Source organism: Myotis nattereri (assembly GCF_964212035.1).
Source record: "Myotis nattereri genome assembly, chromosome: 9".
NCBI lineage: Eukaryota > Metazoa > Chordata > Mammalia > Chiroptera > Vespertilionidae > Myotis > Myotis nattereri.
The window spans coordinates 33,145,119-33,164,816 of record NC_138084.1 but is presented as its reverse complement, the minus strand read 5'-3'; the positions used below and the strand labels follow the sequence as shown (position 1 = coordinate 33,164,816).

Here is a 19,698-nt window from a genome sequence, read left to right as displayed (position 1 = left end):
GCAAAAAATATTATTGAGCACCCAAAATATATCACAAAAACCTCATTTAAGGTCTGCACTTAAAATTGTCATAGCACTTTCTGAGTGCTCCTCAAACCCTGTGCATTAAGTTTTAAAAAACTGTTTTGAGATCACTGTGGAGCGACATACAGAAATCCCATGTACTTTCCACCTAGTTTCTTCCAGTGTTATAACACCTTGTCTAAAAATAGTAAAAGAGCAAATCCTGGAAATTGACATCCATACATTTCGTTAGTTCTTTTGTTGTTATTAATCCTCACCTGAGGGTATTTTTTTCCATTGATTTTTAGAGAGTGGAAGGCAGGGAAGGTGAGAAAAACAACACATTGATTGCCTCCAGCACACGATCCTGGTCTAACCCTTCCTGTAGCATAAGCCCGCGCTTCAACCACTGAGCCACACCGGCTAGGGCACGTTTCACGTTTTACATGCACTCATTTGTGTATTTAGTTACCATGTTTAGATTCATGTGATCACCACATCAAGACAAGGTACAATTCCATTTCAAGGATCATTCCTATCCTTTTATAATCACAGCCACTTCCCTGCATAACTCCTGGCAACAACTAACCTGTTCTCCATTCTATAATTTTGTCATATCAAGGATGTAATATTAACCATACCTACTTCAGTTGCCCTGGAGACTCCATTGTATAACAGAATAAAATTTGAGGCTTACCATGACCAAGTTAACTATTCAATATGAAAAAAGGCCCAAAAATGTGATGTTCTAGAAAACCTCATTTAAGGCCTGCACATAAAATTGTCATAGGCAGTGTTTATATTGTATATTCATAACTATAGGTTGTTGAGCAGAACTTTACACACCCTAATTCTTCCTGACTTACTTATTTTTTAAAAATATGTTTGTATGTGCATGAACCTTCCTGCAGGAGGAAAGATGTTTGCCTGTTGCCTGGCTCCTGAGTATGCTTTGTGTTCGACCAGGACCCCTGGATTTGAGGGCTTGCCTTATTACAATTTGGGGGCTTGTCTGGGATATTGTTTGTCTTCACGGGGAAACTGGACCCCCTCTTCTGAGGAGGTGCACTCGCTGCCAAGTTGCAGCAGCCTCGGTGAGGAGGGACAGCCATCACCGCTGGGCCGACTATGAGCTCGGGATTGAACGTTAGCCAGCAACATGAAGGGCCCAAGCAAGGCCTGTGGCAATCAGGTTCGAAGGCCTCCTGGCCCAAGGCCCTCTTGAGTTTCTGGTTCGTCGCCATCAACGGTAATACTACGTTTGTTCTAATCAAGACTTGGAAGGGAAGCAAGTTGAATCCCTCTGGGGAAGGACCCTACCTGTCTTGCTTACCACAGAGACTGCTGTTTGGACTGCAGAGCGAGGTTGGACCCATCACACACGGTTAAGAGTGGACACACTTCAACTTGAACAGCCATACCAGGACATGTTAACTTGAAAGTGACGCTAAAAACTGTGAGCTGTCTTAATAACCATCACTTTTGTTTTGGGACTTATTTTTACTCTAGCATGTAATTACATCATTTTGAATGCTTTTTATATTATAAATTATTTGAGCAAGGACCTTGTCATATATCAAGAATCATAAACATTTACATGTCTAGGAAATTAAGGCCTAGAAAAAAGGGAATTATCCCAAAATGCAAAATGGCCAAACACTGAAAAAAGCTGGGACTAGAACCTGAATCCTGCCACCAATTTTATTGACTCTTATTTTTAACCATACCAGTTCTTCAAAGATGCACATATAGATGCTTAATAAATTCCATGTGAACTGAATATTATCTGTATATCAAAGTGAGTTTCTATGTAAAGACATTAGGAGGTGTTTATAATTAACACAGAGCAAATGGAATAACTGAGTATAACAATTAGACAAAACATGAAAAGGCATCACAATGAACTCTGTACAGTGGGGTTGAATCTTATTGGAATGAGGAAAATTTCAAGTTTTAAAGTCAGTGCATAAGATTAAAAATTACATATTGAAAAAAGTTACTAAAATTGACCCTAAAGCACAATACAGATCAGGTTTTTTTCCCAACTGAATGCCAACCAAGTAATTGGTTTACATTTAGAGAACAGTGTACAAAAATGATGCACACACACATAAGCTTTAAACAATATAATCACTTAACAAAGGCTCACGCCAGGAAAGGCACAGGGGAAAGACAGCTAAGGAAAGAGCAAATTATGAGATTCCCCACTTACTCTCCCTCCACCAGATTATACACCCATTGAATCTGAAGGCATGTGGGAGGACTCCTTCTCATTCAGCATTATTTTGTGTTTGTGGGAGTCACATGTGCTTGATACAATTTCATTGCTGTTTAAATGGCCACTACATTGTACTTATGGCTTCGTCCCAAGTTCAAATGATAGACTCCTGAGGCTACTCCAGAACGAACACCGACATCTCATACATCCCGATATTTAGTTAGAGGTCTTTCTCTCAACAAGGTTGTCAGTTTATCTTAATCATTCTGCCCTCAAGATTCACAAAGAGATGTAAACCTATTACACTTTTAAGTTCTGGGCAGCCCTGGCCAGTTTGGCTTAGTGGATAGCGCTTCAGGCTTGCAGACTGAAGGGTCCCAGGTTCGATTTCAGTCAAGAGCACATGCCTGGGTTGCAGGCTAGATCCCCAATACGGGGTAGGCAGGAGGCAACCTGTCAATGATTCTTTCTCATCCTATATACTTATATAATAAAAGCCTAATATGCAAATTGTTCGACTGGGAGTTTTGCTGCTCGCTATATTCACTGACCACCAGGGGACAGTGTGGAACATGGCGGGCATCGGTGATGTGGCACTGGCAGCAGGCAGCAGTGGAGGTGCTGCTGGCCCCGATGAGCCCTGACAAGAGCGGGACCACAGTGGGACGGAGGAGCAGGTGAGCAGGCGGCACGAGGCCAAGGCGGTGCGAGCGGGGACCAATTGCATCACAGATGGCGACCAGAAGGGGCGGCAGGGTATGTGATCTTTCACCGGCTACCTGGGGGTGGGGGTGATGTGGACGGAGGTGCGGTGAGAATGTGGGGTATCCGCCGAGCTCGCTCACTCCCCGTTACCCTCCCCTGGGACGCCAGGGCTCGTGTGCCAGGGAAGCCCCCGCGCTCAGGTGCTGGGTGCCCACGAGGAGCCTGCCCCACACCCGCTGGGACTGCAGAGGCCGGACGGAACCCCGTGGGTTCGCACAAGAGCTGGTCTGCAAGACCGGCCGGGACAGAGCACGCTGCCCACCCAGCTTCCGTGCAGCACTGCTGGGCAGACCAGAGGCCCACGTTGCGCCCCTGCCTGTGGCGTCCAGCCACGCTCACCGCATCTCTGTGTGGGAATTCCAGCACCGTGACTCAGGTGGAGGGGAGGCATGGGAACCTGGGGGCTCAGGTGCTGCTCAGGGCCCAGAGGTTAACTGGGACCTGCTCTTCCACACCAGACATTCGTGCTTCGATCGCTGGCCAGGCCTCAGGACCGCACTTGTGCACCGGGCCTTTAGTCATTGATGTTTCTCCCTCTCCCTCTCCTCCCTCTCTGAAATCAATAAAAATATAAAAAACAAAGAAAAAAGTTTTGGGCAACCTAGAACAAAATTAAACTAACATTTTATGAATTTTTTAATATACAAGATATTTTCACATAAAATCTCTGATTTAACCTTCAAAATAATTCTCCAAAGTATTTTCTTTCTTTTTTTTTTAATCCTCATCTGAGGATAATTTTCCCATTGATTTTTAGAGAGAGCAGAAGGGAGGGCAAGGGGGAGGAGAGAGAAAGACAGAGAGAGAAACATCAATGTGAGAGAGATACATCAATTGGTTGCTTCTCGGCTGGGAATCGAACTGCAACTAAGGTACGCATCCTAGACCAGAAATGGAACCTGTGACCCTTTGGTCTGTGGGCCAACATTCTAACCACTGAGAAAAACTGCTCAGGGCCAGAGTATTTTCTTAATTAGGGCTAAATAACTTGTCCAAAGCCAATAGCAGCTAACTAGTAAAATTAGGTCTAAAGTCCAAGTTCCCTTTAGAAAGATATGAATCTTAAAAGATAAAAATTGTTCTGCAGTACTGTATCTTGCTACATAGCTCAAAGGATAATGGAAGGCAGATTAAAGATTATGCCAGAATGTGGCTAAGGAGGAATAAGCAGAAATGAAGGTTTCAGATTAAAATTTCCCTTTTGCTATTTTTGCAAAAAATTCCCTACATGAGACCAGAGCTATCACTACTGCCATCTGCTGGTTGGAAAAAAACACCACACCATTTACCTGTGAATATTCTAAATCAAATCTCCATGAATTCTCATGCAGACAGTCCATACACTGAGAAATTCATTTAAGGCTGTGATAGATAATAGGTTTATTCCTCCTCTCCCCACTAAAAATGAGGCAATTTATTTTACAAACATGGAAAATGACTAGATGTAATCTCAGACTACTATTTATATAGTTGAAACTATTTAAAAAACAAACAAAACACCAATATACCAGCCAATGAAACAATTTTATTTCACAGTTGTATTTAAAACCAGAAAGACACTGAGTTCTTCATATAAAAACATTAGTAAAGGCAACTGTACTTTCTAGAAAATGATTATATAGACCCTCTCCAAAAAAAAAAAAAAAAATGCATCCCATTATATGGTTTCAGTGAAGCTGCTTGCAATTCGAAACCTCACATCTGGACTGATTCCTAAAACATACCATTCCACCACTGCACCATTTGGTTCAAAGTATAGAATATTGTCATCAGTACATGTTCCTGCATTCTTACGCATTTGCTAATACACATATGGACTGGGGGATTATCACTTAATGCTCCATTGGTTCATCAGCCTTTTCTGCAGGTTCATCAGCAGGTTGAGCAGGCTTAAGAGAGGAAAAAAAAAGAAAATATGCAATATTACATTATAAAGAAATCTATGAGAAAAATGGGTTAGGTATATTTTCAATACTCAAGTTTTAGTTCATTGTCCTGTTGAAATTTCTAAACAAAGGTTGTTGTTTTTTAAATAGATACAGTGTTACAGTTCTGAAAACTTGAGCATTATTGAACAATTCTAGCATTTTATCATACTTTATATCTTGCTCAAGAATAAAAAGCCTTCCAACAGCAGTTTCAATAATGCAAATCTTGCTTCTCCAAATACCAACAATACCCTTTTCAAGTTGAAAAGAAACTAATGCTGTAGAAGAAATTTCTGAACAGGACACTTTATTTTCAATAGCAAATAAGCATATATAAATAGCAAATGGGCATTCTAAATATCCAATATAAAAGACCAACATTTAATGAGATTCACCAACACACCTTGATCCTTTCTCAGTATTTGTGAAGAGCTAACTTCGCTTCCAAAGCTGGTCCCCAGGTAATTTTCTCTGTTCCCACTACTATAGACTCCTGGCTGGCCCTATGACTTGCTTTAGTCAACAAGATGTGCTGAAGTGATGCTGTGCCAGTCCTGGGCCTCAGCCTTAAGAATGTTTTGAACTTTTGTAAACTCTGAGCTGCCACCCTGCTGAAGAGACCCCTTGAGAAAGAAAGACCCTCAAGACTACATAGACAGAGGCCCAGCCATTCCAACAGAGGGCCCAGCCTTCTAACTGTCTCTGTAAGATACCTAGAAAGTGTGAGTAAAGACATGTGAGTAAAACCATCTTGGACTGACTGCAATGTTTTAGAGACCCAAGTGAGACCAGCAAAAGAACCATCTAGCTGAGTCCCAATCAACCCACAGAATTGAGAGAAATATGAAATATATAACTAATCAACCCTTTTTGTGTTTATGGAGACCACCCCCCCTCAGTATTTTACTTTACTCAGCTTAGTTTTGCTATTGCCATTTGAATTATGAGCTTATCTCAATAAATAAAGACAAAAATGGTAGATTTACACAGTCGTAGAAGGAACAGTTTACTCCAGAACAAAGCCTCTTGTGTTATGATTAGTTATATACCTGTGCCTTTCTCTGTGGCCTTTCTTCAAGGCCTTCCAGGAATGGAGACACATCATCATCATCATAAATCGTAAACTCCAAGTCTTTACCAACAATTCCAATGGAAACGTTCTGAGAAGGGGAAAGGGTAAAAATTTAAAAATCGAGAAAATTTAGGTTGAAAAATGCTTATGTTAAATGTGGGGGTGGGGGAAGCAGAATAAAAATTTATATAGCACTTGAATAACACTTAACTAGTAAACTCTTGTAATTTGCAATTTAAATACTCACTTTTGAAAATCATGAATAACCCCAAAGGTCTATGTCATCTAGAAAATTTGCATATTGGCTCATAATGGAAATGTGCTGTAGACAAGTGTGAGGGAGCAAACCACTTAGCTAGGAAGTAAGCCTAACTCCTAAGAAATAATCAAATTTATCACTCATAGAAGTTAAGAGATGATGGTTCTTACCAAGGAAACAGTAAGTTTTGGGATCTAAAGAGCTGAATATAGTGGGGGCTTGCAACTATTTTTTACATGGAAAAATCACAGAGCAATGCTTAAAATGTTCAGTGAATGCCAACCACTGCAAAATAGCTCCTGTAAATTAAAATTTTAATGAAAATTGCAGGCATACGGATATAAAGGCCATTTTCTATGATTCAGTAAAACTATGAAATCAGAAAGCCAGATACCTGAGCTAACGTTTCCAAACTGTAAATGTCCACAGTACATACCCAACTTTTAAAAGATAGTTACCTTGGAATGATGGCATTATAGACATTTTAAACACATTTTTAAAATTTAATGTACGTTCCTAATTTTTTTTTTATTTTTAGATTTTGAGAAGGAGAAAGGGGGAGGAGAGGAAGAGAGAGAGAGAGAAAAGTGGGAGAAAAACATCAATGTGAGAGAGATACATTGATTGGCCCGCCTCTCGCACGCATGCACGCTGACCAAGATTGAACCTGCAACCTAGGTATGTGCCCTGAACAGGAATCAAACCCGGGACCTTCCAGGGCATGGGATGATGCTCCAACTGAGCCACACTGGCCAGGGATCCTAATTTTTTAAAAAAATGAATATTATTTTTATGACAGGAAAATTTATTTTAGAAAAGATTATGCAGGCTATAAAGTTTTCACATACATACTAAATAATTAACCACTATAACAAAATGGATTTATAATATTCTGACTGATCTCACTTTAATAAATAATCATTAACCTCAAGGAGGCCTTTAATGGTTCCTGCATTGTGCTGTACAGGTCCCATTCTCTTAGAAAACTCTACCATTCCCCATTCTCCTTACAGATGAAAACCTTGCTATTTCACTGAGAAAATAAAAGCAAATTAACAAGAGAACATTTACAAGCTCCCCAGAATCCACTCTTTCCTGTATCTGTGTCCCTACATTCTCTCCCTTTCTGTTACTGAACCATCCAATTTCTTCTCTAAGACCTAACTTTCCACCTGTGTACTGTTCACAAAGAAATTGGTCTAGCAGTTTTTCTCATACATATATGGTTCCCTTTATACTGCATTATTCTCAAGCAGCAGACATGCTATAATTTCTCCCATCTAAAAAACCAAAATAGCCTGGCTAGTATGGCTCATTTGGTTGATCATCATCCCATGTACCAAGAGGTCGCTGGTTCGATTCCAGGTCAGGGCACATGCCTGGGGCTGTGGGCTTGATCCCCAGTAGGGGGCGTGCAAGAGGTAACCGATCAATGATTTCTCTTTCTATCTCTCTCCCTCTCTTAAAAAAAATCAATAAAAACATGTTCAAAAAAATACAAAATAACCAAATTCCTTTTTTTCTCTTTTAGCCACCACCCCATCTCTCATATCCTTCAAAGAGCTGTCCATCAATTCCTCTTCTCCCATTCTCTCCTGATTCCATTCCTGTCAGGATTTTGACCCACCATTCCATTAAGATTGTCGACTCAAGTTCCCACAGACATAACTGCTAATCTAATGATTAATTCTCAATCCACATCTTCCTTGATTAGCAATTTTTCATTTCCTCCTCCTTAAAATAGTTTCTTCATTTGCTTTTAAGGATGCCTCTTTTTCCAAGTTTCCCTCCTACCTCCCTGGCCATCTTTTTCAGACCTTTTTGCTAATACCTACTCACTTCTTAATCTCTAAAGGTTAGAGTGCCCTTGGCCCAATCTTCAAACCTCTTGTCTAACTATCCAATTCCTTTAGCAATCACATCCAGTGCAGTCTCTATAAGCCATCTATAATAATCTATAATAATAAAAGCATAATATGCTAATTAGACCGGGTGTCCTTCCAGACCACCTTCTGGACGAAGCCGGGGCTAGGAGGAGTCAGGGTCCTGCATGCCTGCTTGTGGCCGGAGGGAAACCCAGGTCCCGGGTACTAGAGGGAAGCCGGTACAGGCCAGGGAAGGAAGGCCTACTCTTGCATCAGGCATCTAGTTTCTACATAAAGACTCTTAAGATTTGTAACTCCAGGCTAAACGTTCTCCACCAAAATCCCCGGGGTGCTCATCTGACAACTGCTTACTCTGTATAGCCAAATGGGCAAACAATTTTATATGTCCTAAACTAACTTCCTGATTTTCCTCCACAACCTCTACCCCAAAACCTATTTCTTCCCCTTTTTTATCCATATCAATAAATCATAAATATCTTTCTTTTACCGGGCCCCAAACTTTTAAGACATCTCACCCTCACAACCAAATTGTTAGCAAACTTTTTAGCTCTAATTTAAAAAAAAACAACCCAAAATTGAACCCCTTGTCATCTCAAACTCTATGACTTTGCCTAATCTGCAACAATCTCTCACCTGAATTACTGTAAGTCTTAAAACTATTCCCACCCATGCTCCCACTAGAATCTGTTCTCAAAATAGCAGCCAGAGTCTTTTAAAACCTAAATCAAATCATGGTATTCCTCTGTTCAAACTCTAACAGCCCACTCATAGTAAAATCCAAAGTACTTATCATAGGACATACTCAATCCATTACCTCTCTGACTTCCTTTCTTCACTTCTTCTTGATCACTAACTCCAACACTACCAGCCTCCTTGTTTTGAATACTAGAAACATTCTGGACCCAAGGCCCTTCCTTGCACTTCCATTCCCTGGAATAATCTTGCGCTAGTCATCTGTATGGCTCACTCACTCACTTCCTTTAGATCTTTTCCTTACGTTCCATTTGTTTTTTAAATATATTTTTATTGATTTCAGCGAGGAAGGAGGAGAGGAACATCAATGATGAGAGAGAATCATTGATCGGCTGCCTTCTGCAAATCCCACCCTAGGGATTGAGCCCACAGCCCAGGCATGTGCCCTGACCAGAAATTGAAGCGTGACCTCCTGGTTCATAGGTTGACATTCAACCACTGAGCCACACCAGCTGGGCTCTTTCTTTCTTTTTAAATTGATTTTGAGATAGAGATTTGTTGTTTCACTTATTTATTCATTCATTGGTTGATTCGTGTATGTGCCCTAAGCAGGGCACATTCCACTTTCGAAGTGAGGCCATCCTTGACACCTGTTTTAAATTATACCGACCATACCTCCTTCCTACATCCAGTTGGTTCTTCTTTCTCCTCTTACCCTGTTTCATTGTTTCTACAGTGTTTACTACCATCTATATACTATAGAACTTACTTATGGGTACATTGTCTATCTCCCGTCACTTGGATATAGATATCATAAAAGCCAAGGTATTTATTATCCTATACTAGAGAGAGGCCTGTTGCAGGAAGATTCCTGCAAGAATAGGGCTTCCTGCGGCCAGAGTGAAGCAGAGAAGGGAGTGAAGCCCGCCTCAGCTTGCTTCCTTCCCGTCTCTGCCGCCCCGCTTGCTTCTCCCCAGCTTCACTCCCTTCTGCAGTGCTTGGCTTCCTTCTATGCTATCTTCAGTCTTCGCTCTGCGCCTGCGTATGCAAATTAACCATCTTTGTTGTGTTAATTTGCATATTCGCTCTGATTGGCTGATGGGCGTAGCAGAGGGATGACCAATTTGCATGTTTCTTTTATTAGTGGAGATAATAAAGGGTAATATGCAAATTTACCCTAATGGTGGAATGACCAGAACGACCACTCGACCAGTCACTATGAGGCACACTGACCATCTCTCGGTCCTTTTCCTCGGCCGGCAGGCAGGCTCCCATCGCCCAATGGCAAATAGGGAACCAGGGGTGGGTGGCGGGGGACACAGGCAGCGCCACGCCAAGGCCCCCGCCCTGCTGTTCGCCCCACACACAGAGGGCGACCTACTGCTAAGGCGGGAATGGCCAACTCCTCGGTCCCCCCCGCACCGGCCTGCAGGCTCCGATCGGATCGCCCAATGGTGAACAGGGAACTGGGGGTGGGTGGCGGCGGGTCTGGTTGCCGGCAGCCAGAGAAGATGGCCCTGATCGCAGGCCAGGCCTAGGGATTGTATCCGCGCCCAAATGTCGTGTGCCGGGCCTCTAGTGTTTACTATATTTTCAATGTTTAGTGCCTGCATGTGGGATGTGCTTAATACATATATTTGTCAACTAAATTAATAATATAAAGATACTCCTATCTGCTGAAGGAATAAAGAACATTCTACATCAGACCTATTGGCTTTATACAAAAACAAAAAAGTTCAAAAGGAATTTCAAAATCAGATCACTAAATGAACAGCTTAAAAAAAAGAATGAGCCAAGGCAACCATCTCCCAAATTAAAGATCTGTAAGCACACACTCCTCTATTATTTAAATTTATGCCATTAATGATTAAACTGTAATGTTAATATCTACAATTGGAAAACATGGTATTTACCTTTGTAGTTAGATCTTGTTCTGCAGGAAGTGTCTCTCTTAAAGCACGCAGACCATGCTTAACCAGTTCATTCAAATTGCCTATATATAATAAATTAATAATTATTTCTTAATTTCGTCTTCATGCTAGCCTTCTTTTATTAGTTAGATCTATACATTGAAATCATGGTTTTAGTCACATTATAAAAACAGCCAAAAGTTTAATGCTTAGCCCTATAATCTTCTAGTAATGATAACATTGCTGATTATTGTTTTATTTAATGAGGACACATCGTTTGTTACTGAATTTGACTTTTCCTTATGCTGAGTTAAATCGAAATCCTGATTCACAAATGATAAAGCTCAAAGGCTTGTAGCAAAACTAGACAGAGACATCACAAGAGAATAAAACTATAGGTCGATTTGACTTATGAATATAGACACCAAAACTCAACAAAACATAGTAAACTGAATCTAGCAATATTTATATGTTTATATAAGCATTTATACATATAGTTTATATCATACACTATGACCAAGAGGGATTTCTTCCAGAAATGCAAAGATGGTTGAACATTCAAAGTCAATTAATGCAATATACCACAATAGAAAGGGGAACCACCCACATGATCACCCCAATAAATGATTTAAAAAGCTTGTGTTAAAATTTAAGACCTTTGCATAAGCAAAGCACTTGGAAACCGGCCCTATCATCTCACATTTCTTAAAAATATTTTTTTATTGATTCAGAGAGGAAGGGTGAGGGAGAGAGAGAAACATCAATGATGAGAGAGAATCATTGACCAGCTGTCTCCTGCATGGGGATCAAGCCCGCAATCTGGGCATGTGCCCTTGAGTGGAATCGAACCCAGAACCCTTCAGTCGCAGTCGACACTCTATCCACTGAGCCAAACCAGCTAGGGCCATCTCACATCTTTTACCTTTTTTTCCTACAGCTACACTGAGTTTTTACTTGTTTATGCAGAAATGTCAGTGTGGCTGAAATCAAGAACAGAGCCATAGAAAAGTAACAGTTGCAAACAGTGTTTCTCAACTGTTTGGGGCACACTTCAGAACAACTGAATCAAGATTCTTCAAGGTTGGGGACACATATTTGTATTTGAAAAAGTCCTATTAGTGAATGTAACTACTGCGGTAGTTAGAGGGGCTAACAACTAGCATGTGTAACAGAAATAATAAACACTTCACAGGTTTAATTTTTTAAAAAATTCTTACTGTAAGACTGATAGTTTTCTTCATTTAGGATGCTGTGTTAATTCACTATATAAAGACTGGAAGGGGCAAATAAAAATCACTTACACTCCATAAACTCAGACATATGTCTCTCCAAGTAAGTACGAGCTGATTGAGAACGGGCTCCAATGGACATAGCTCTGCAGTCAAAATAGTTAGCTGACGGACAGGTTTGGAAAATATGAGGGCCCATATCCTACAAATAGGAGGGGGAAAAACACCACATAATTCTTGATTTTGATTGAGCTAAAAATTAGAAAATTTCTAGTCAGTTTTTAAAAATCATTAAAATGTAAAAAATATTCTGTGAACTTACATCATAACCAGCAATAAGCAGTCCAACACCATATGGTCTTCGGCCATATCTTTGTGTTGGTATCTGGGTCTCTTAAACTAGTTAAGGAGCCTGTTCTAACAAGAAATAAAATACTATCTTTCTTTTCAAATTAAAATTAACAAAGAACTTTGACTTTTTTAAATTTCTGCATAATCTACCATAGGAAGAAGAAAATAAAACAGAGCAATATTTCTTTGGCCTATTATTAAAAAAATGTTCAACTATCCACCAAAAAATGTTCAACTATTCACGAAATGTTTTCTTCTCATAAAGAGAATTTCCATTTGTTTTGGATATAAGAGTGAAGAATATTTTTAGGACATCTAGAACTAAAAAAAAAGTTTAAATATCCTCTTGGTTAGTTTTACTGAAATTGAACTTATCTATGTCTGCAAAATATCAATTACTTATAAGGGCTAATGACAGAGCAAACCAATTCCATATTTTAGAACCCATTCTTCCATAGTAAAAGTTCCCATAATTCTTTCTAAATTTTAAACATTCTGTTATTGAAAAGTAACTAACTTTTTCCCGCAATCTTACCTATGTTACATATGACAATATTTCTAATAACTAACATAAAGGATTAAGTATCAAAATTCTTTAAGTTCATGTCCAAAATGCTAACATAAAAAGGATACTGCTTCCAATTAGAGATACAAGACGAGACACAGGAAGAGGTCTGTCAAATACAAATCTGGAATCCAAACACTCCTGGCGCATAAAATTGCTAAAAAAGAAACAAGAAAAATTAGTAATTTCAAATCACAGAGTTATTCAAATCTAAATTAAGTAGTTTGATTTCATTTTGCTCTCTTCCAGACACTTACATGGATTACATTCACATAAGGGAACCAGAAAGACACGGAAGGATGTGTTTTTATACCAAACTCTGGGGGGGTAGGGGAGTACATGAAGTTTCAGCAAAAACCAAAAACCCCTCAGAACTAAAATATTCCTTTAGAAAACCTTTGTTTCAGGGCACTTTATAGAACAGCAAGAAGGCTGAGAGAAAAAGAACATTCTCTCTTCTCTTATCCTTCCCACTGTCAAAAAGATTATCTTGAATTCTGTCTTTAGCCAGGAACAAGTTTACTGTTTTTTCCTCGAAAACTAAAATTTCCACAAGACAGCAATTGCAAGAAATAGAATCCATACTAAGACATTGTTACTTGTTCCTGACTATTGAATCTCACTGCTAAACCTGGCAAGATTCAAGCAAGTCTGACATTGGGGAGAAGGGAATTCATGCCTAACTATTAAAGGCAAGAGGATAAACAACAGATATCCGCCTTTCTTTCTGTGTTGCTTTGTCCAATTTGTGTGCACGTCACACCTGGTGATTAAATGCTGACTGTAGGAACCAAGCTCTTTGCTCAGTACTTTAAGTGCACTTCCCAAGGCTATCTCAGACTGCATTGCCCCAATATTGCATGTACTAATCACATGTGACTACTGAGCACTTAAGAAGTGGGTGATCTAAATTAAAATGTATCATAAATACCAAATACACATGAAATGTCAAAGAAATTTAGTATAAAAAAACAATGTAAAATATCTCAGTAGTTTTTGTATTGATTACATGTTGACAAGGCATTTTATTTTTATTTTATGTTTTTTAAAATATATTTTTTATTGATTTTTCACAGAGAGGAAGGGAGAGAGATAGTCAGAAACATCAATGAGAGAGAAACATCGATCAGCTGCCTCCTGCACATTTCCCACTGGGGATGTGCCCGCAACCCAGGTACATGCCCCCGACCAGAATCGAACCTGGGACCTTTCAGTCCGCAGGCCGACGCTCCATCCACTGAGCCAAACCGGTTTCGGCAACAAGGCATTTTAGATAGATTGGGTTAAATAAAATGTTTGACAGTGCAATATATTTTACATTTTCAAGAACTGCCAGAAATCAATAATGTTGTCACTATACTACTGATTTAAGAGAACAGGAGTTCGTTGGATAACTTACAAATCTTAAACATTAGCATTAATTTCCCCTTAGTGGTTATATACTTTCTTCCCTATTTAAGTCACAGACGTAAACATATTAGTTTTGGCTTATTACCTCCCATATCCCAATACACACACTCACATATTACCTGAAGGTACTGTTAAGTGCTCTACATTTTAGGCTACTTAACAATAACCTTGAAAAAAATAATACTAAAAAAATTGAGAGTTTAAGCAACTAACCCAATCTCAGATACTAAGTGTAGAGATAGGAAGTAAACTCATTCTATGTGATTTCAAAGCCTTAGCTCTTCACTAACAAAATGCCTTTCAATTAGAAATAATCTTCATTTCCTTTGGACTCCCATAAACATCTATATATTACTCTCCATTTTCTACCTTTCATTATAGATATATTACTAGATTTGCATTTCCTAGTTACAAGATCTATATCTGAATCACCTGTGTATACTATGCAGTATCCAGAAGTTTTTCAAAAAATAAATTCTGGTGTATTAAAGAAAGCAAGGGTAACAGCTGTTTCTCAGAAATCAGAAAAAAGTTGTCAAGCTCTTCTTAGACAAAACATCATCTCAAACAATATACACTGAGTTACTAATTTCACATTATTTAGGGATTTCTCAAATGTACTAATATGCTTAATTCTATTTGTTATTATTATAGGAATCAAGAAATGAAATACTTAATAACTGAGCCCAAATCCACTAAAGTGTTCACAATTTTAACTTATAAATACTCTGGTAGAGAACTCTCTAACATATCTTAACTGGTTCTTCTCTGGAAATGAAATCAATGATAAGTCAAAAGGGATGTTGCTTGTTTTTCAAGATCATACTCACCATAGCAGTCTAGCATCAGCAGTAAGTCCTGCAATTGAAATACCAATATGGTTGTCGACATGGAGAATTTTTTTCTGATGAGCTGCAAGCTCTGACTGTGCTCTCTAAAAACAGACATAATAAGACATACAAACAAGTTTAAAATTTTATTATCTATACAGTGAAACGTACGCTTGATAGTTGTTTTCTATATGAGGAAGATACACTTATTGCTTTACTTACTTACCTTCAATGCAACCAGTACTGCATGGGTTTTTGATTTCAGACCAACTGTGGCTGAACCTTGTTTGACAGCTTCCATGGCATATTCAATTTGATGAATCCTGCCCTAAAAAAAAAAAAAATAACAAGATATCTTACAGTCATCTTACAAGACCCTCTTATAAATTTAAAGAGTTCCCAAATCTCAGGTGAGCATAGTTAAATCTCAAATGATTATTTTTAAACCAGAAAACTTACTTTAATGATAAATTTAGGGCCCAGGAATGTCCAAAGTGATTCTATCTCATTTTCTCACAGCCTACAATCTCATGAGTTTCTAAACATACTGCAGCCACCGAAAGCCACTTCACAGAAATTGTATGAAACATTTACCTGAGGGCTCCAAACAGTGACATCATTGTCATACTGGTTGCGAAACTGAAAGTAAAAGAAAATAGACCTATTAATATAAGAACGTTACAAATCCCAACTCTAAACTAGCTCTATTATTAAAAAAAAAAAATGTTTTCCTGCCCAGCTGGTGTGGCTCAGTGGTTGAGCGCTGACCTATGAATGAACCAGAAGGTCACGGTTCCATTGCCAGTCAGGCACATGCCCAGATCGCAAGCTCAATCCCCAGTGTGGGGCATGCAGGAGGCAGCTGATCAATGATTCTCTCTCAACATCGATCTCTCTCTCTCTCTCTCTCTCTCTCTCTCTCAATCTCTGAAATCAATAAAAACAATTTTTTAAAAAGCATTCCCATCTGTTCCCATTCAACATTAATACAATGCTGTTAATACCTTTTTACTGTAAGGTTACTACTGTATGTACTTAGTTGCAAGCCAGTTCTACATACACCATGAGCTAGTGGGCCAGGGCGGAAGCAGATCTAGGTGGGACCTTTCTTCCCAACTTCCAATCCTACCAAAGACCACACACAGGGCTCCTTCTGGGTTCCGTCAATTCCGGAAGTTCATGTGTGTCAACTCTCCTTCATATCTTTGCTTATGTTCTCCCCTTATATCAGCCTTTAATAAATAATCAAAAGCACCCCTTTTTGAAAATCTAGCTCAAATGTCTCTCTCTTGAAGTTTCTCCACCTTTTCTTCCAACTTTCCCCCAGCACATACTCGCACCAGTTCTCTACCTCGCGTCCTTTCTTCCCTATATGATGATTTGGGGACATGTCTATTTTATCTTGGAATGCTCACCATACTTAAAATAGTGCCTTGTAGGTACAGACCTTCATATTGAAGGAGTAAACACAAAAATGTCCTCAGGAAGGCAGAAGTGTGGACGCAAATAGCGACAGCGGCAGAACCATTACCGCTTTAATGACTTTTTTTTTTTTAAACAAGTCTACCAGAGCAGTCCTGGGGAGAACAATCACGGGGGTGAACAGGTTGAGCACTGGAAGCCCTGAGACCCATGTTGTAATCCTGATAACATCACACCTCCTCTCAGCCTCGGTTTACTCATCTGTAAAACGAGGTGACTGGACAATGTGGCTGAGAATGGCCTCTTCTCATGGAGTTCTAGGGGAGACGGCAATTAGATGGGCACAGCAGGAAAATGCACGCGGTACCGGAACCCAAACCCTGGGGTCAAGTCCGCAAAGGCAGTACCGGGAGGCCTCCAACTCAAGTCCCTATTTCTCCCTCCCTTGCCTCCCCCGCAGATCACGAGGGACCATTCAGTACCGCTCAGTATCTGCTCCACTGAAAGAACTTGAAGGGCGAACGCGGCTAGTTCACGGAGGAAGTAGTGTCTGAGGCCCAGCAGAAAGTGAAACAAACCCCGGATAAAGGCCGCACCGACTCCCGACCGCCCCTCTCCCTCCCGGCCGGGCCGGAGATGCTGAATCACTGCCCGAACCCTCACGCCGGCTCTGGTTTCCGTGCCCCGTGGTCCCCGGTCGCCCTAAGGACTGACTGGAGACGCGGCTCGCCACCGGCCAGTTAGCGGACCTCTGCCCCAACCCTGCCTTGGGCTTGGAACCCAACGCACCATGGTTCCGACGCGGCCCTGGCTGGCGGCTCCTCCTGCAAAGCTGCGGATCAGGGAGCGCTGCCGAAACTACCGCTCGGCGATCGACAGGGAAGTCTACGTCATTTCGACGGCAGAGGCGCAGGGCAGAGCATTCTATCCCAGAGACATCGATAGGCGCCCAACGCTTCCCCGCCCTCCGAGCTCTGACGTTCGGTGGTGGGCGGGGCCTCGGAGAAGGTGGCACTGAGATTGGCGGGAAATCCCGGGCCGGGATGTCCCCGGCGCCGAAGAGCTGCTGGGCGGCCAGCACCAAGTTACGCTTCTTGCATCCTCGCGACTGACCTCTGTGTTTCAGAGACATCACCTCCAGTTTCTCACTGGCCCGGCCGGATGCCCCCGAAGTCGCTCGAGAAGACCGCTGCACTCGGGTGATCCAGTGCGCGGCTCAGCCTCTCGTGTACCGTTCACCGGGATTGGATGTGTGGTGTGACCGGGAGAAGAACGAGGCTGCCGCGAGAAAGGCCCGACATAGCGGGCCGTCTTCTGGGTCAACCATAACACTGGCTGGACCATGTTGTCTGTGTACATGCTTTTCTTTCCGCTTTGGAATCCAAAAGGAGAACTCATCTGCCAGGGCCTGTTGTCATTGGTCCTTCTCCGTCATTATTGTTGGTTTCCTCCCACCAGACTGAACTTTTTGAGGGCATTATTGTCTTTCTGTTACCCGCCCCCCCCCCCCCCCCAAACCAAGCGCAGTTCCTGATAGATTAGGTCACTGGAAAAAAACAAAAGGACACTCTCTTCGGAAATATGTATTTTCTCTTTTGAGAGCATTAGTAAGTCCCTAAGATTTAATAGTTGAGGACACTGCAAACAGTTGCCAACCTAACATCTACCGACGGCCGACGATGGCTTATTTTCTTTATAATGAAGAAAGGATGAGTTCCTAGGCTCAGGTAAGAGTGGAAAGGATCCCTCAGGAGGCTGGCCGGTGTGGCTCAGTGGTTGAGTATCCGCCTATGAACCAGGAGGTCATGGTTCGATTCCCGGTAGATCCCCAGCGTGGGGCGTGCAGGAGGCAGCTGGTCATGGTTCCGTTCCCAGAGGTCATGGTTCGATTCCCGGAGGTCATGGTTCGGTTCCCAGAGGCCATGGTTCAATTCCCGGAAGTCATGGTTCCATCCCCAGTAGATCCCCAGGTGGGGCTTGCAGGAGGCAGCTGATCAGTGATTCTCTCTTATCATTGATGTTTCTAGCTCTCTCTCCCTTCCTCTCTGAAATCAACAAAAACATATTTTAAAAAAGGAAAGGATCCTTAAGGATGTGAGCTTTGAAGGTGAAGTAACACTCAGTGATTGATTCAAGTTTGGGACAATTGAGTATCACTCTTTTTAAACACTTTCACTTATATATTTTGGACATTTTTCCATGTTAAACAATTTCTAGGTAAAACACAGCCTCCTGGTATTCTGCCTTAGGTCCATATATTGTATTTACCAAAGTCCCTATTATTTAATATTTAAGTACCCTGCTGGGGTCCAACCCCAGAAGGTCCAGGGGTCCCCAAAGGTGTGGACGGAGTCGGCGAAGAAGGAATGACACAGAGACAGCGTTCAGTTGATCAGCAGCCTAGCCAGGATCTCTAGCCAGGATCTCCAGCCAAGTTCTGTTCAGGATCTCCAGCCAGGTTCTGTGTCCATGTTCTCTTGCTAGGTTCTCCAGCCAGGTTCCCCAGGTAGGTTCGGTCACCAGATTCTGTAGCCAGGTTCTTTAGCCAGGTTCTGGCTAGGTTCTCCAACCAAGTTCTGTAGCCAGGTCCTGTCCAGGATCTTTTGCCAGGTTTAGTCACCAGGTTCTAGTCAGGTTCTCTTGCCATGTTCTATCCAGGTTCTGTAGCCAGGTTCTGTCTCTAGGTTCTGTCTCTAGGTTCTGTGGCCAGTTTCTGTCCAGGATCTTTTGCCATGTTCTCTCCAGCGAAGTTCTTCTGTCTCTAGGTTCCGTGTAGGTTCTGTGTCTAGGTTCTGTGTCCTGTTGTCTTGTTACATCTGTATTTATACCAGTTGATTCCAATCCTATCAATCTCTATTCCAAAGGTTAGGGCGTTTCTTATCTCCATTCCAGGGAGTAAAGATTATGTAGCTTAAGCATGATTGTTCGTAGTTAAAGTGATTAATTACCCACCTGGCATTTAGTTAAGGGGTTTTATTCCCTCCCTAACTTCAGGGGAAAATCCCTACCTGGGGAAACAACCTTTCTCAGAGAGGTGACCTTGGTTAAAACACATAGTGCCAAGAAGGTGAGCAAACATATTAAGAACAGTATGCCATATATGCCAGGTCCCTTGAAACAGCAAAGATGGACCGGCTCCCGGCAGTACCCCTCCTCC

At 41.3% G+C, this 19,698-nt stretch overlaps 1 protein-coding gene across 11 annotated transcripts in view; it reads right to left on the bottom strand.

Moving 5' to 3' along the window:
* Positions 1–4,491: 4,491 nt before the first annotated feature.
* The window catches only part of PSMA1 (proteasome 20S subunit alpha 1), a 289,029-nt gene continuing 273,822 nt past the window's right edge, over positions 4,492–19,698 (bottom strand). For 9 of the 11 annotated variants that reach the window (XM_081098861.1, XM_081098865.1, XM_081098864.1 and 6 more), the window contains 9 exons: positions 15,714–15,758; positions 15,346–15,447; positions 15,120–15,223; positions 12,948–13,036; positions 12,286–12,356; positions 12,036–12,165; positions 10,738–10,817; positions 5,964–6,074; positions 4,492–4,875 (listed from right to left, as the gene is read on the bottom strand). In XM_081098861.1, the coding sequence (XP_080954987.1) occupies positions 4,819–4,875; positions 5,964–6,074; positions 10,738–10,817; positions 12,036–12,165; positions 12,286–12,356; positions 12,948–13,036; positions 15,120–15,223; positions 15,346–15,447; positions 15,714–15,758 (789 nt within the window). In that variant the 3' untranslated portion in view covers positions 4,492–4,818. Of the gene's footprint in view, positions 4,876–5,963; positions 6,075–10,737; positions 10,818–12,035; positions 12,166–12,285; positions 12,357–12,947; positions 13,037–15,119; positions 15,224–15,345; positions 15,448–15,713; positions 15,759–17,023; positions 17,150–17,330; positions 17,424–19,698 lie in introns of those variants that run through there. The other 2 variants (XM_081098868.1, XM_081098863.1) reach the window with 2 other exon arrangements.